General features: G+C 30.9%; 2 protein-coding genes across 2 annotated transcripts; both read left to right on the forward strand.

Annotated features, from left to right (window-relative positions):
• Positions 1 to 5,183: 5,183 nt before the first annotated feature.
• LOC107487786 (calmodulin-like protein 30) lies at positions 5,184 to 5,996 on the forward strand. The gene has a single exon (XM_016108482.3). It carries the CDS (start codon positions 5,257 to 5,259, stop codon positions 5,773 to 5,775), a length of 519 nt encoding a protein of 172 aa, XP_015963968.1. The 5' UTR covers positions 5,184 to 5,256; the 3' UTR covers positions 5,776 to 5,996.
• A 1,333-nt stretch (positions 5,997 to 7,329) lies between these two features.
• LOC107487757 (uncharacterized) lies at positions 7,330 to 8,289 on the forward strand. The gene is made up of 2 exons (XM_016108452.3): positions 7,330 to 7,897; positions 7,974 to 8,289. The coding sequence occupies exons 1-2, from the start codon at positions 7,409 to 7,411 to the stop codon at positions 8,025 to 8,027; spliced, it is 543 nt and encodes a 180-aa protein (XP_015963938.1). The 5' UTR covers positions 7,330 to 7,408; the 3' UTR covers positions 8,028 to 8,289.
• Positions 8,290 to 15,712: the final 7,423 nt, after the last annotated feature.

Genomic DNA, 15,712 nt, shown 5'->3' on the forward strand with positions numbered 1-15,712 from the left:
CCTTCATTACCGACTTAATGACCATTATTCTGACTTAATGATCAACGGTCATACCATCAACTCTATGCCTATAAAAGGCAACAATTTCTATATACACTGGACATTCGATATACATACGATATACATTCTATATATATTCTATATTCATAGAATTATTATAATATACAACACATGATAACTTCTATTTTATGTCTTACATTCTATATTCATAGAATTATTCTTATACCTCTTAAACACTTACTGACTTGAGTATCGGAGTGCCTTTTGCAGGTACCCCCCCCTTCTCCTCGCACAAACAAGTCGGACGGAGCCTCCCGAAGTTACGGATCCACTCGGAAACCTCCTCCTTCACACGTTTGAGCCAGCCAACGCCATCCATTCTATTAATCTCCGGTTACCCAAAGTAACAATTATTATTTTAATTAAAATAAAATAAAATTTATTAAAAGTTATATTAATATGATAAAATAATTAAAATAATGTAATAAACTATTTTTTTATTCAAAAAATTCTGCGTATGGACTTAATAGTTAGTTTCTTATCGAGATATATTTTAGAATTTGAGATTTTTTTGTGATAATTTAATATTTTTTCTTTTTTGTTTAAAAAAAAAATTGGTCTCAGATTATAAATTTTACAGATTGACGTGATATATGTGTGACTGATTTTCTTAAAACATTTTTCTTTAATTTAATTTTTTTTTTATTTTAAAAAAAATTACCTTCAATCCCGAGTGATTTATAGTATGCTTATTTGTGTGATAAGCACGGTAGAATTTCCCTTTATATATACGAGGAGATGGTGTTAGCAAAGAAAAGATGTCAAAGGAGAGTGTTAAGAGGAGATAATGCATTTGATGTGAATAGCTTTAGATATTATGAGTGTTAATTTCTGCACGAAGGTGAAGCATGAATACTTGGTTTGGCACTTATCATTGAAAGTCTGCGAGTTTTTTGGGAGCTGAAAGTCTAGCTATGTGGTGGCTCAAAGGTGAACATTTAGTGTGTTTTTGTAATCATCTAGACCTTACTTTGTTGTTGTTGCAGGATTTTGTGTGTTTGGCTTTGACGTGATTGGTTTTGATTGATTATTTATCCTGATGGCATTGTTGAAGGGGATTTTAATTAATTAAGGATTAGTCTTTGTACGTTTCTTTTTTTCTTGGGTAAGGTTGTAACTTAATAATCGAAAAAAAGAATATACTAATTTGATCATTGTTTTTATTATATAAATAGTATTTTGTATAAAGAGATATTCTTCAACCGGCCTAAAGAGAATATAGTCATACACAAGTTGGAATAATAAAACATATTATTCTCAGCCACAACTACTCAAGATCTCTGAATTTCTTCTATGTTGATAAGCTAAATTAATCCTCCCTCAAACGAAGTAACCAACTTAATTAGTCTTGAATGAATTCATAGCATGTTATACTTCCTAATTAGTCTCTTCCCTTAATTAGCCTCCTTGAAGCTTTTAGTTAATGAATGGGTTCTAAGCCTATCGTCCTTGTGTTGTTGTTCATCACTTCCACCAGCATTATTATGGCAGAAGATGAAGAAGATGCCGCGATGTATAAACTGTTGTCCAAGAACACCTCCCACTGCAACTGGAAAGGCGTGACGTGTGATACCTACAACTCAGTGGACTGTCACTCAACGGAATACTGCCCCCCAATCTCAACGACCTCTCCGATCTCATCCAACTCGACCTCTCTCAAAACAACCTCACCGACCTCTGCTACCCCGAAGAACTCAACTTGGCCTTCAACAAATTCACTTGCATCAATCACACTTCATTCCAAGATCTACTCGCCTAAGCAACAACTTCAACCTCGCGCCATGGACCTTCTCCGACTCTATCAGTCTCAGTCAGAGTGATCGGCGCCACTAACTCGTACTCCACCTTGCCAGATATATTCATGTCCTTCCCCAGATTGCGAGAATTGCTTCTTTCTATAACAACCTCCTGGGGAAATCCCCAACTCTTTAGCACAAACTGGAATGTAGATTTTACCCTTGACAGCCAGAAATCAGGCTTCTCAGGCTCCATAGATGTGCTCTCCTACATGATCCACTTGAAGGAGGTGCGACTCCAACATAAGAATTTCACAGGGCACCTTCCTGACCTAACTGACTGAATTGAGGCTTCACAACAATTTCTTAACCGGTACGGTTCCATCTTTTTTGGCGGCTCTACCCCGGTTGAATCAACTTTCTTTGGAGAACAACGTGCCAACGGGTCCATTACCAACGTTTGGAATGCATGTGAACCTCACTTTCCAATCAATCAACAGGTTGTGTCCACAATCTGGACTCTGTAACTAGATGGTTTCGCTTGAGATTGCACGAGCATTTGGGAATCCAATTCAGTTGGCCAGTTCATGGAGACGGGACAACACTGATTGCCAAGATTGGAGTTTCATTGTGTGCCAACAAGGGAACGTCGTTGTTGCTGTGAATTTGTCAAGGCAAGGTTTAACGGGAGTTATCCCTCCTTCGTTTGCTAATTTAAGTGATTCGAAGAATTTGAATTTAAGTGGAAAGAGCTTCACAACATTGCTTCTCCTAGAGTTTCTAGACTTGTCTTATAACAACCTATCTAGAGAGGTTCCTATATTTCCATCAAAACTGAAGCTAAATATCACCAATAATCCTTTGCTTCAAAGTTCTCAATTCCTTGGAGAATAGCAGGTATTTTCATAAGAATTTCATTGCACTAGCCCTAATTTCATCATATATATGTATAATTTTCTTAGAAAATTATATATTTTTTTGTACATATGTGTAGGTGCACTGGCAATGGCGACATGTATTAGATTTGTAATAATTATTGTGATTATTTATAATGGAAAAAGGTGTCTTAATTTAATAAGAAAACTTTACTTCGAGAAAGTAAGAACCTTTTTCAATCACAATGACGAGGAGGATTTCATGAAAAAATATAGCTTTTTGGCACTAAAATAGTATAGCTATTCAGAAGTTAAGTTAGAAAAATGATTAAATCATTCCAACATAAATTAGGGCAAGGAGGATTTGGAACTGTGTACAAAGAACCCTTATACGTGGTCGTCCTATTGTGATAAAAGTGATAAGATCATCTCTAGTAGAAAATTCATGAGTTTTTATTTATGGCTCACATGTCATAAATATTAAATAAAAACTCAAAGCATCTCTCTTTTTTTAATTAGGAGAAATTAACTTTAGTCCCTATTGTGGTTCCACTTAATTAGTTTATTAAAATACTTAAAATTAATGTAATTGATTTTTTTCAATAATATTATTTAAATTTATAAATTTAAAAATAATTTACTATTAAAAGATATTAATATTAAATAAATTTATATATAACAATAATACACAATATATAATTCAAAATTACACTAATTTATAGTTTTGTGTTTACAACTACTAACTTTAATAATNATTTTTTTTACCAAAGATAGGAGACTCGAACCCATAACTTCTTAATTGAGTATGGAGAGACTGCCATTTGGATTATTACTCATTGGCTATTTAATTATTTAATATAATTATTTAATTATTTCAGATTTTATATTTTTATTTTTTTTATAATAACTTGCCAAATAGCAAGTTATTATTAATTAATTGGAGTCTCTATTTAAAAGGATTCTCTCACCTTGGGACCCGTGCGGGAACTCATTTCTTTTCGCCTCCAACGATTTCTTCCTGCTTTTGCCATAAACAGGACCTCAACATCCTGCCCATTGAAATTGCTCTAAATGAACCAATTATTGTTTGGATTTAAAAATATTATATAAAATCACAATTGGTTTTGCTTAAGGATTAGAATACTTATATCGAGGATGTAGTATAAGAATTGCTCATCTCTAAATCAAACTTCAAAATACTCTTTAATTTTAGATGAAGAGTTTTGTCCAAAAATTTTTTGATTATGTACTAGTTAAATTGTGCAAAAGAAAAGAGAGCATAATATCTAAATTGTGCAAAAGAAAAGAGAGCATAATATTTTTATTGGGTGCTAGAGGAACTATCGGATACATTGCTTCAAAAGTTTTAATTCGAAGATATGGTGGAGTTTCTCATAAATATGATGTTTTATAGTTAGGTGAATACTACAATCAAGACTTTATAATTGTCTTTACGTGAAAATATTTTTTTTTATTCTTGGATGATGAATTATATGGTTAGATTTTGATATTTATAAAAGTGTTATTTTTATTTAAAATATGGTTAAATAAATAAATCATACTTTTAAATAAACCATCTTCGTTAAAAAAAGTTTTTGTCATCTTCATTTGAATAATTGGCTTATAGTTATGATATGTTAATTCTCGAAATAATTAGAGGAAGAAATCATGAGTGCAGAAAATCACATAGTAGTTGAGATAACATTCATTCAAGTTATTCTTTAATCATCGAAGAAGATGCTGAGATATTAAAGAAGATGATCATGGTGAGTCTTTGGTGCATTCAAACAATCCCAACGAATCGGCCATGTAATTAGTAAAGTAATAGAAATGTTAGAAAGACCCCTCCAATCAGTGCCGTTTCTTCCAAAGGCCACCTCATATTCTCCTAACATTCTTGTACCGTTACAATTTTCAGAAACATCTTCCAGTAATGGTATATATGTAACACATTCAATAACTCAACAAGAAGGCGTACCATAAAATTGAATGAGTTCAAGAAAGTTAATTCCGATGCATCTTATCTCTTCGTATTAGTTTGTGTGACTTTCAAGTACATCAAAAAGAAAATGATGCACGTGGACCTCACTCATCACTGGTTAGATGCATATTTTTTTATGTGGACGATAATATTTTGATAAACCATGGGCAAGTTAAATATTATATTTTATAAAATTGGTTAAGATTGGTGTAAAACACAGGTTCAGTGCTGTTGTCCTAATAACATAATTGCAAGTGACGGAAGAATAGGATTCAGTTTGAGTAGTGTTGAACACACGGTTTCATAAAGCAAGATGGAAGGTAGTGTTGTCCACAGATATGAGATGCAATTTAACTTGAACCACATACTCATCAAATAATAACCAGAATAAAATTCTTGGAATCTTACCAAACTTAATAATCAGGGAAGCCAATTACTAACAACGCGTAAGAATGTAGGTCAAAAGTATATTCTAAACTTTAGTTTAAACTCGAGAGTTATTCTATATATCACTTTATGTATCTATATAAGCTAGACTTACCATGTTGTAGCAATCATAACGCGAAGAAGAAAAATATACATTATTTTGTATCCAAGTAGAAAAATGTCCAAATTTAGTTTCCTTAAGTCTAATTCTAGGCTATCATCTCCAAACAAGAACAGCTTTACATCAAGAAGAGGGAGTTTGAAGCCAAAAGCAGAGGAAATGAAATGGGTGTTCGAGAAATTCGACAGCAACAAAGATGGAAAGATATCAGTCCAAGAGTACAAAGCTGCTGCAAAGGCCTTGGATAGAGGAATGAGTGATGGTGAGGCGGCGAAGGCATTCGAATTGATGGACAAAGATGGAGACGGATTCATTGAGTTGAATGAGTTGATGGAGATGTTTGGTGAAGGTAGCATGAAGGAAGCAGAGATGAAGAAGGCTTTCGAGGTGTTCGACTTGAATGGCGATGGGAAGATCAGTGCTGAGGAGCTGTCACAGGTTCTGAAGAGGCTTGGCGAGGGTTGCAGCCTGAGTGCTTGTAGGAAGATGGTGAAGGGTGTTGATGGTAATGGCGATGGTTTTATTGACTTTAATGAGTTCATCACCATGATGACCACCACTAACAATGAAGTTTAATGGGCCGGGCCGATCCATCTATGTTTGGCCCAATTGATATTATAATAATGTACAAGATGAGAATGGTGCATAATTGTTATTATCTGTTTACAGCTGCCCGTGTGAATTTCGAAATTTGAAAGCATGTACATCGCTTCTTCTTCCGCTTTATTCTATCCATGTACAATCCGTGTATACGGAGACATCAAGATAATAAACACTATCAATTAACATTTAAAGCACACAGATTCTGCATTTTCATTATATTTGCTCTGCTGGGTTTCTTGGACACTGCCACTACATACACGTGCTTTGAGGAATTCATTTTCTAGTTAATTTTTTATAATTTGGTTACTTCTGTTCTTCTTCATTCTTGTCTCTTGGCTTTCTCCAAAGGTCTCCACTATGCGGACTCATGTTTTACCTGAGCAATATCTTACACAAAACTCCAAACTTTGATTTTAAATTTTACTATATATATTCAAGTAGTGGAAGTATACCGTTGAAATTGAAATACTAGAGTAAATCCAAAGGCACCCGTCCACTACAAGCCTACAAAATCTATCTCATTCATGTTTCCCACTTTCCCATAAATTCCAAACAGTAGAAAGATGCACCTATTCTTGATAGATAGAGACTCGTTGTGTTGCTTGTTCTACTTAATTATATCGCCATCCTATGTTTTCTATTCTACTTAGAGAGATAAATGAAAGATTTGAATTAAGATGTTAGTTTATATTGAAAAAGAAAAAGTGAAAAACACAAGTCACAAGCAGTTTGAATTTGGAATATGTTTATTTATAAGGTGTAGGTCCATGTGTGTCTCACATGAAGAAAACAATTGGCATCACAATCAATCAATCAATCAATCAACATCAAACACTTGTCTTTTATTTACTTACATATTATCAGTGATGGCAATGAAACAGTAAGTTACAGCTACCACTCCAAATTTGCATAGTCATAGACACGCAAGTAAAACTAGTTAATCTAACAATGAAGTGATCTGGCATTGGGAAAGTAATTAAGATGAAAATGGAGGGAAGTGCTAACAAGATAGGAGACCAAAAGCAAGTGAAGTTGCGGATTGGGGGTTTGACTGGTCCATATTAGAATGCTCGGAATGAACCACGTGGCATTACCCCATTAGGCTAACCACTTGAAAAGAGTTGAAGCACGTGAGTGACAACCATGTCCTTTGGCTGCAAGTTATTATTATTATTTTAAGTACACTAGGGAATGGATCGTGGCACGTGATACCTTGCAATTTGGGGGGGTCACGTGGTTAGTTTTGATGGGTCAGTGTCGCCAGCGCATACTTTTGCAGTCAAAGAGGGGGTCTGGTCAACTAATCAAGCAGACCTGTTGTTGTGGCATGCATGCACTGCCCCCTGCCACCACCACCACCACTACTCCTATTAATTATTACAATTACAATCTAATCACAATGTCCGTAGGGTAAAATGGTAAGAAAGACTTTGTGTTTGATCCACTTCACTTGTGTCCAAATCCATGTCATGACAAAAAAGAAAAGGAAGGTGTGAGGAATGTACATACATGTATAAATACAAAGTGGGGTTGTAACAGTGAGAAGAGAAAGTAGAATTTATTAGGCTTCTTTTAAGCCTTTAGATACATGTTGTTCTGAAATCTCATGGCATGCTTAGAAATGTACAACTCCGATCACCACCACCACCATCCATGCGGCGCCCCAATGAGCCCCAGAATCTCCTTCTCAAACGACTTCGTAGATATCCAACAACCCTTGAAGCAGCAAGAAAGAACAGATGAAGCTCCTCCTGCTTCCTCGGACTTCGAGTTCTCAGTCACCAACTACTCAATGATGAGCGCTGACGAGCTCTTCTTCAAGGGCAGGTTGTTGCCGTACAAGGATAACAAGCCTCTTACTCATAGATCCCCCACCACTCTCAGGGAGGAGCTGCTTCTTCATCATGATGACGATGCTTCTTCTTCTGCTTTCTCACTCAGACCTCCAAAGTCTTCTTCTTCAACAAGGTGGAAGGCCTTTCTGGGTCTCAGAAAAACCCACATTGCTTCTAGTAAGAAAGCTGACAAGCCTGAAACTACAACTCCCTCATTATTGCTCAATCAGGGATCACCATCAATTAATCTCACTTCTCAGGTTTAATTATATTAATCAATCACTTTCTTAGCGCATTCAATTATTTTACTTCATCTGACTTTTGCTTTTTATACAGGATGTGATGAATGAGGGAGACTCAAGCTGCAGTGATTTGGAGATTGGGATTTAAAACGGCTAGGAAGGAAGCTTCTTAAGTTTAATTAATTAAGGTGCTGCTTGAATTTGTAGAGGAATTAATGGACCAATTTTTGTTGTCCTTGTTGTTTTTGTTCCTTGCCTTAATGTGGTAGGATTTTGCCTTGTTGTAACGATTTATGTTCATTTCGTAGGGATTATTAGGATTTCGGGTGTTGCCTGTACAAATTTAATCTGCTTTTCTAATCTTTTTCTTCATGCATTTCAACATCTACGTGCCACTCTTATTTGACTCATTGTTATTAATTCCAAAACACAAACATGTCATTCTTCTTTTCACTATCATTTCTTTTTTTTTTTACTGTATCCTCCACTCTAGCAGCCTAACGACTAATCTATTCTAGATCTAAGCTCTATTTAAAGATTTGTGACTAGTTAATAAATTGCTTTATGTAAAGAACAGAGTGTATGCCTTCTTTATTGGCCAAAAAGGTTCAATAAAGTTGGCTTTGGCTTCTTGCCTCTTCTTTTATTTTCAGATCTCTTGTGAGGAACGGAGGGAGATCTGACTCTGAGTATACATTTCCCTAACTAGCTAGCTGTAATTAGTATACATTTTTTCTTGTGATATTTAATTAATCTAATCTTCATGTAATGGAATTCATATTGGGATCAAAGTCACACTCCCAGGCTGTGGCAGAGATCATTATTATTATTATTTCTTTTCTTGTTTTGTTCGATTACACTATGCTATTTGTTTGTTTTGTTTATTACCTGTCGGCATAAGGGGAAAATTATATCTTAATGTAATTTCTAATTTCACATATACTACAGATATATGTATTTTGCTTAAAATAATTAACTTTAATATATTTTAAAGATTATTCCAATACAATAATTATTTATAGTTGAAATTAATTGTTCATGTAGCATTTTTAGAGTGAAGAGTGAAAATTGTCAACAGTTACATTGAGATGTAAAACCAACCCCGGGAAAAAAAACACCCACACAATGATGCAACTCTTAAAATTACAACACAACATCATATAATCGGATCCTATTTCAACGATTTTCTGAATTTTGGCATTTCACGCGAGATTTCTTGAAACTAGTAATATAGGAATTTAATCAACTTGGGTTCACGCTAAAATAAGTGTTAAAAATTTAAATTCTATTTTGTTTATACAGCAATTTATTGGCCAATAATATATATATAAATTACGATATTAAATATTCATTACAGTACACAAGCCGAAAAAATCATTAAGTACAACTACGTAGTTGTAACATATTCTAGCTGCAACTATTCTTTTTTTTTTTAATGTTTTTTAGTCTGTGTAGTGTGTACTTGAAATATGTAATGGATATTTAAAATCGTAATTGATTTACATATTATACTTTGGGAACGTATCACTTTGAGTATTATATTTTATTAATTTAAACAAAAAAAAAAAAACCGTAATATAGCAAGTTTTCATGATAGCGCCAAAATATCGTTTCATTTCAGTATTTGTAAAGAAAGCTAACAATATTCACCTGGGATCTCTCAATGAATTTTTTTCCCCTAAAAAGTTTCTCTTCGAAGTTAATCATCTCAATTCTCAACATATTTTGCTTCCTCCTCAATTCGCCGATATAGAGATCCTTTACCGTAAAAACCTTCGGCATATTTTCCTTTTTGATGGGAAAAACCATCTATCCATAATTGCATTTGGTTTTTGGTCATACATCCATAATTGAAACTTAATTATTTATACGTGGTTTTATACTACGTTTTTTTTTTCTGTGACCGTGAAAATCTGTACGACAAAGAGAAATGTATGTAAGCCCAATAAAAAACCCATAACTGATTCTTTCAAGAGCAAATCTAAATCTTGGTTGTTATGGGCCATCGTTGGTTCTTCCATACATATATAAGCCCATGAATCTAGCCTGCTTCAACTTTCAAAAAAAACAACATCCTAGGGTTTAATTTTTAATATCGTTACTAATAATCATCAGATTTTTCCAAATTCCAAAAACAGTCAAAGACTCAATATCTGAATTGCTCTGCTAAATTTTTCTCAATTGCATTCTAGACCTTGAGGTGGAGAGGGGGGAGAAATGCCACTAGAGCCAAGACTCATTGGCAAATAACTCACTTAAAATTCTTCACTCATTGATAATGATGTAAGGGTGCTTTTGGTCTAGTTTTCATAAATTGGACTGATATTCAACAAACTATTTTAAATGGTTGTACCAAACTATTTTTCTACATCAAAGCCTGGTTTTAAACTAACATATGTGTAGTCATAAATAAAAAAAAAACTATGTGTAAACCAATTCACAAAAATAAATCAATTTTAATTTTAAAAATTATTTTAAACTAGTTTACTGAATTCAACCGATTTATATATAAATAACTAGTTTTAACTGGCGGCAAGCACGATTTAGAAAAAAAAAATATTGTTTAGTGAAATTAATTTTGTTTGATTTTAAACCAACCAAATTAAAACTGACTTTTAGTAATATATATATTCATACCTTGTCCTAAAATAAAACTAAATCTAAATTAAGTAAAGTTTCAGCATCTACCTAATTTTAATTCTACATTTACATCTATATCTATAAAATTATTTTCACATCTTTAGTATACTTCGAATTCAATATATTAAAAACTTATTTAAAATCATTGCTAATTTAAGTGTCGAAGTCTCTTATAAGTACCACCTACTACCTTTTCACAAGAAATTCAGATGGCGGCACCTTGATATCAATTGACGTTGAACGTTGTCATAAAAAAAGTCTGGATCTTACGTTTAGACCCAAAATAACCCAATTTCAGGTAACTCTCAGAACAATCAATATATATATATATATATATTAAAAATCAGTTCAGCTTGTTTACTTAGCAAATTTTTTTGAACACCCATAACCTTAACTAGTTGATTACCTTAGAATGAAACTTGCATTGAATAATAGGATCAATCCCAATTAGAGGTATTAATCCCTCTCGCTAAATATGATTCTCTTCTTTTATCTCATATTATCATTGTAATCGATCTCTTCCAAATTAAATCATTGTAGGACGAAGTGAGGGACTGTGTATTTAGTATTTACAAACTGAAGGGCCTAGAAAGTAGACATGGGACCAAAACAGAGCAAAACATTATGGATGGACCACTGTTAATTACAGTTATTCTGGTCTGAGATAAAGATGGACCACTTCATCAGATATCCACTACCATGATTCCCAGCTGTGGCCTTTGTGTTATTCTCTTTTTTTCTGGGCTTTTCAATCAATTAGCTTCCTCGATCTGACCAAACACAGTTTTAAACTTTTACCAAAAATTATGACCAAAAATGGGAAAGAAACTTTTCCAAAACCTTTTCCTTCAAACTATTCAAACTAGAAATTTAGCATAGACTAATCACCAAAAAAAAAATTAAGACTACGAAACTTTTCAATTTTAAATCTGATAAATAGAAATTTTTTTAGTGAAAAGCGAAAATTTTTACTTTTTAAAAAGAAATATGTACATTGCACATAATAAATCTTTTTATTGGTGTTTTTTTTACTAAAAAAAAAATAATCTTCACTCTTCACCAAAATTTCATTTTTCAATAGCGATACAAATTAGATTATTCTATGCTACGAAGTATATTTCATTGAATTATCCGCATGTCAAACACATTTTGGATATAATATTCATTGACACGATATTCATTGACACTCATTTGACATGCATATTTGTTGTGTTCAACCGTGTCTTAATAAAAAATAAAATTTTTTTAAACACACTTTGACACATCTAAATATCATCACGTGTCTATCTTATTCTTAATATGTATTATTGAAATGAGTTTAGAAATAATATTATATATATATTGTGTCCTTATGTCTAATAAAATTTTAAAATTTGTATATTCGTATATTTCATATCGTATTATATCATGTGTCTATGTGAATATCTATACATCATAAATTCTATATATAAAGAAAGATATGTCAACATTCGCTTTATACAAAAAATTTAAAGACTCTTGTGTAAAAAGTTAATCTTTTATAGCCAAAATAGTACATTCCGCTTTAAAGCTAATATTTGCATTTTCAATTTCAAACATGGATGCAATTAAGAATTAATAAAGCCAGGATACCATGATCGTCGTTGTGAGTGTGAAACCACCGTTCAGTCACCATTAGAATTAGAAGTGAGTTTAGTTAAGTTGAGTAAAGCCAAATTTAAATTTAATTCTCAGGTTGATTTATTAATAATTTAATATATTTATAAAACTTAAAAATTTATTAAAAAAGATAATTATAAATTTTTTTAATAAAAATATTAATATATATTTTTTTATTATAAAAAATTTAATTAGACTTATCACATTCTAGTTTATATCTATTCAACTTACAATAAAATAAACATATATATTACAGTTTATAGATGACGAAAATAAATTAAAAATAAAGAACTGTTATATATTTAACAAAAACGAATGTTATAACTATGTGTATAAAATTATATATTACTAGTATTTTAATGGAAATCCATTTATTATAATAATAATAATAATAATAATAATAATCAACAGAAAAAGTCGTGGATTGATCTATGGAAGTTGAACTTGCCTCACAAAATTAAGCTATTTATTTGGAAAGCTCTCCATGGTCGGCTCCCGGTGCTTGCTCAGATTCATCACTGCATCCATCTATATCACCAATATGCCCCTGCTGTCATGAAGCTACCGAAACAGTCACTCATTGTTTGATCGATTGCTCTAGAATTAAAGATGTATGGTCTCAGAATTATCTTCGTGACTGTCTTCTCCCTCAGAGTCCTAACTACTTTTGGACATGGTGGATTGCATCAATAGAGACGCTTAACCTGTTGAAGAATGATGATCGTAATCCTCAATTGCTTGCCATCATTTACTGGAACTGTTGGAAAGCTCGCAACCAGTTGATTTTTGAAGGTTCTACTTCAATGTCGTCTGCCATTCTAGCAAGCTCTGTCAAGTTGCTCCGTGAAATCCAAAGAACTCCCAGTTTAGGTCGTCATCTCCATGAAGCAAGCTCTTAGTTGCATTCAATTTGATTTATCATTCTTTCTTCTTTAAGATTTTTTTCATTTTTCGACCTTGCACCGTTGGATGAATACCTTCAGTGTAGTGTTTTTGGGAAATTCCCACCTTTCATTATGCTGTCCTGCTTTTGGACATCTTTGTATTTCATTTTTCAATAATTAATGAAATATAACCTACTATCTTTGGAAAAAAAATAATAATAATTAAATATTAAAATAATTATTAAACATTGTCTATTTAATTTCAATTAGTTAATGAATTAAATGTTAAAATAATTACTTTAATTATGTTAATTTTTAATTTTTATACATCAAATTAGCATTTAATACATAATTATGTTAATTATCAATAATTTTTTTATAATTATACATCAAATCAGCATTTAATGTATAATTATGTTAATTCTCAATAATTTTAATTTTCAATCATTATAATATAATTTTAAATTAATCGATTCCGGCAAGTTGATATTATATCTACTTTAAAAAATTAAAACAAAAATTTATGATTCTAATCTTGAAAAATATGTATATGATATGATAATGATTTATTCAATCACGACAAATATATGACGTATAACGTAAATAATAAAAAATTAACTTAATAATAACTAATTTATATAATTATTTTTGTTCTAATAAAGGCTATACATAGTATTTTTTAATAGTTTGTGAGCCTAGATCTGAGAGTCAAACCATTTTCTTTTTAATTTATTATTTTTTTTTACTACTTCATAAAATAAGAATGTGTTCTTTATTTTTTTTTTTGAAGTTGATTCTTTTAAGATACTATTTATAATTTTTATGAGTATTTTTTATACATTCTTTCTATTATTTTTTTATATATTATTTTGTTACGAGTATCATTTTGGCGCAATCGTTTACAATGCACCACATTCATCAAATACCATTTCAAGTTGTATTCACTAATTCGGGTTCTAATTACATGGATGTAAGCGTCCAACGAAGGAGCAGTAAACTCTATTTTACCGAAGGATGGTTGGATCTACTCATATATTATGATCAACCGAATAGAATGTAGGTGAAGTTAGTTTTCTTGGGATGAGCTCGATTTTTTATTGAAGAATTGTTTCCACAGAGTTTTGTAGGCCAAGTTCAAGTTCCATTCCCTCCATGCTTTCTACGTCTGCCTACCAATCTTTGAAGGGGAGCACATAATAAGATTGAATTTTTTCAATTTAAGTTCAGTTTTGGTACATTCGTGTCAAACTCAGAGATGCAGTTTCAACGATTGGTTATATATATAAATTTTCTTATTTTAAATTTTTCATAATTAAAATAATTTTATAACATATGGTAATTTTTTTCAGAAATTACCGACCTTCTTTTGTATCAATGCACTGCCATCGAGAAAAATAAATGTCAGTTTAGTTTTTCGGTATGGTAATTATACACTTTATCGCATTGCATGGATAATAGATAATGAAGTTTATTTAACAAGGAGATGGCCTGAATTTGCACGAATTATAAATGTTTGAATTTATGATGTTGTCTCAGTTGGTTATCGTTACGAGAATGACTTTAATCTATACGTATCTAAGGACTAGAATATAATAAATATTATTTAAGTAATTTAATTCTTATATTGTTATTTGATTAAATTAATTTTAGATTAATTTAAATTTAAATTATTGCCTCAATTTATATATTACAACTATTCTTCTTTAATACGTTATTTCTAAATTTTTGAACGAGGTTTCTTTCTTTTTTTCAATTTTCAAGTTATTTTTATTTTTTTTTTATTTGCTCTCAGTATAACTAAGAAAAAAATAGTGTAGTTAAAAAAACTACAAATAATAAATATTATTTTTGATATGACAATTATTTTAATCAACTATGTAAAATTATTATAAACAAATAAAACATAATTAATAATTAGGTACGAATAAATCAACATTAATATTTTTTAAAAATTTTACACATCCAATAATATTCTTAGTTGTGTTTAAATTTTGATAATAAGTTTAACTTACTTATTTTACATAATAAATACATTGGAGATTATATCATTTTTTATAGAATACAAAATTCTTACTCTATACTATTTGATAATTATTTATTAATTTAGTATTATATTTTTTTTTCTTCTTTAACTATTTAGACAATATATATCAAATATCTTCATTGAACTAATCATTAAGGTTAATAAAATATAATAATATAATTTTTATCTAATTGTAATAAGTATCTCCATTGAAAATATTGTCTAATTATTGCTGTGTACAATTAGTATGTGTATATATATATATTGAGTAATAGTAATGCTTTATAATTATTTATCATTTAGAAAATTCAGAATCCAGATATAGTTCCTCTTCTGTTTTTTTATTTTTCATACTTAATCGACTATTAACTACGATTATATCAATAGTATTTTTTTCCCAAAAGAATTTATTATAATTGTATTACAATTAGCATTTAAAAAACTAGTATTTAATGAATAATGCATGATTATACTAATTTAAAAACATATCTTTATTATAATAAATATAAAATCAATATTCAATGCATTATTAAACTAATTTTCAATCATGAATATTTTTAATCATTTTAATTATATTGATTGATATAATTCAAATTCTCATTCATGTACAATGATTTTATTAGTAGTTAATTGGTGTACACGATAGTA

Source organism: Arachis duranensis, chromosome 5 (assembly GCF_000817695.3).
Source record: "Arachis duranensis cultivar V14167 chromosome 5, aradu.V14167.gnm2.J7QH, whole genome shotgun sequence".
Lineage (NCBI taxonomy): Eukaryota > Viridiplantae > Streptophyta > Magnoliopsida > Fabales > Fabaceae > Arachis > Arachis duranensis.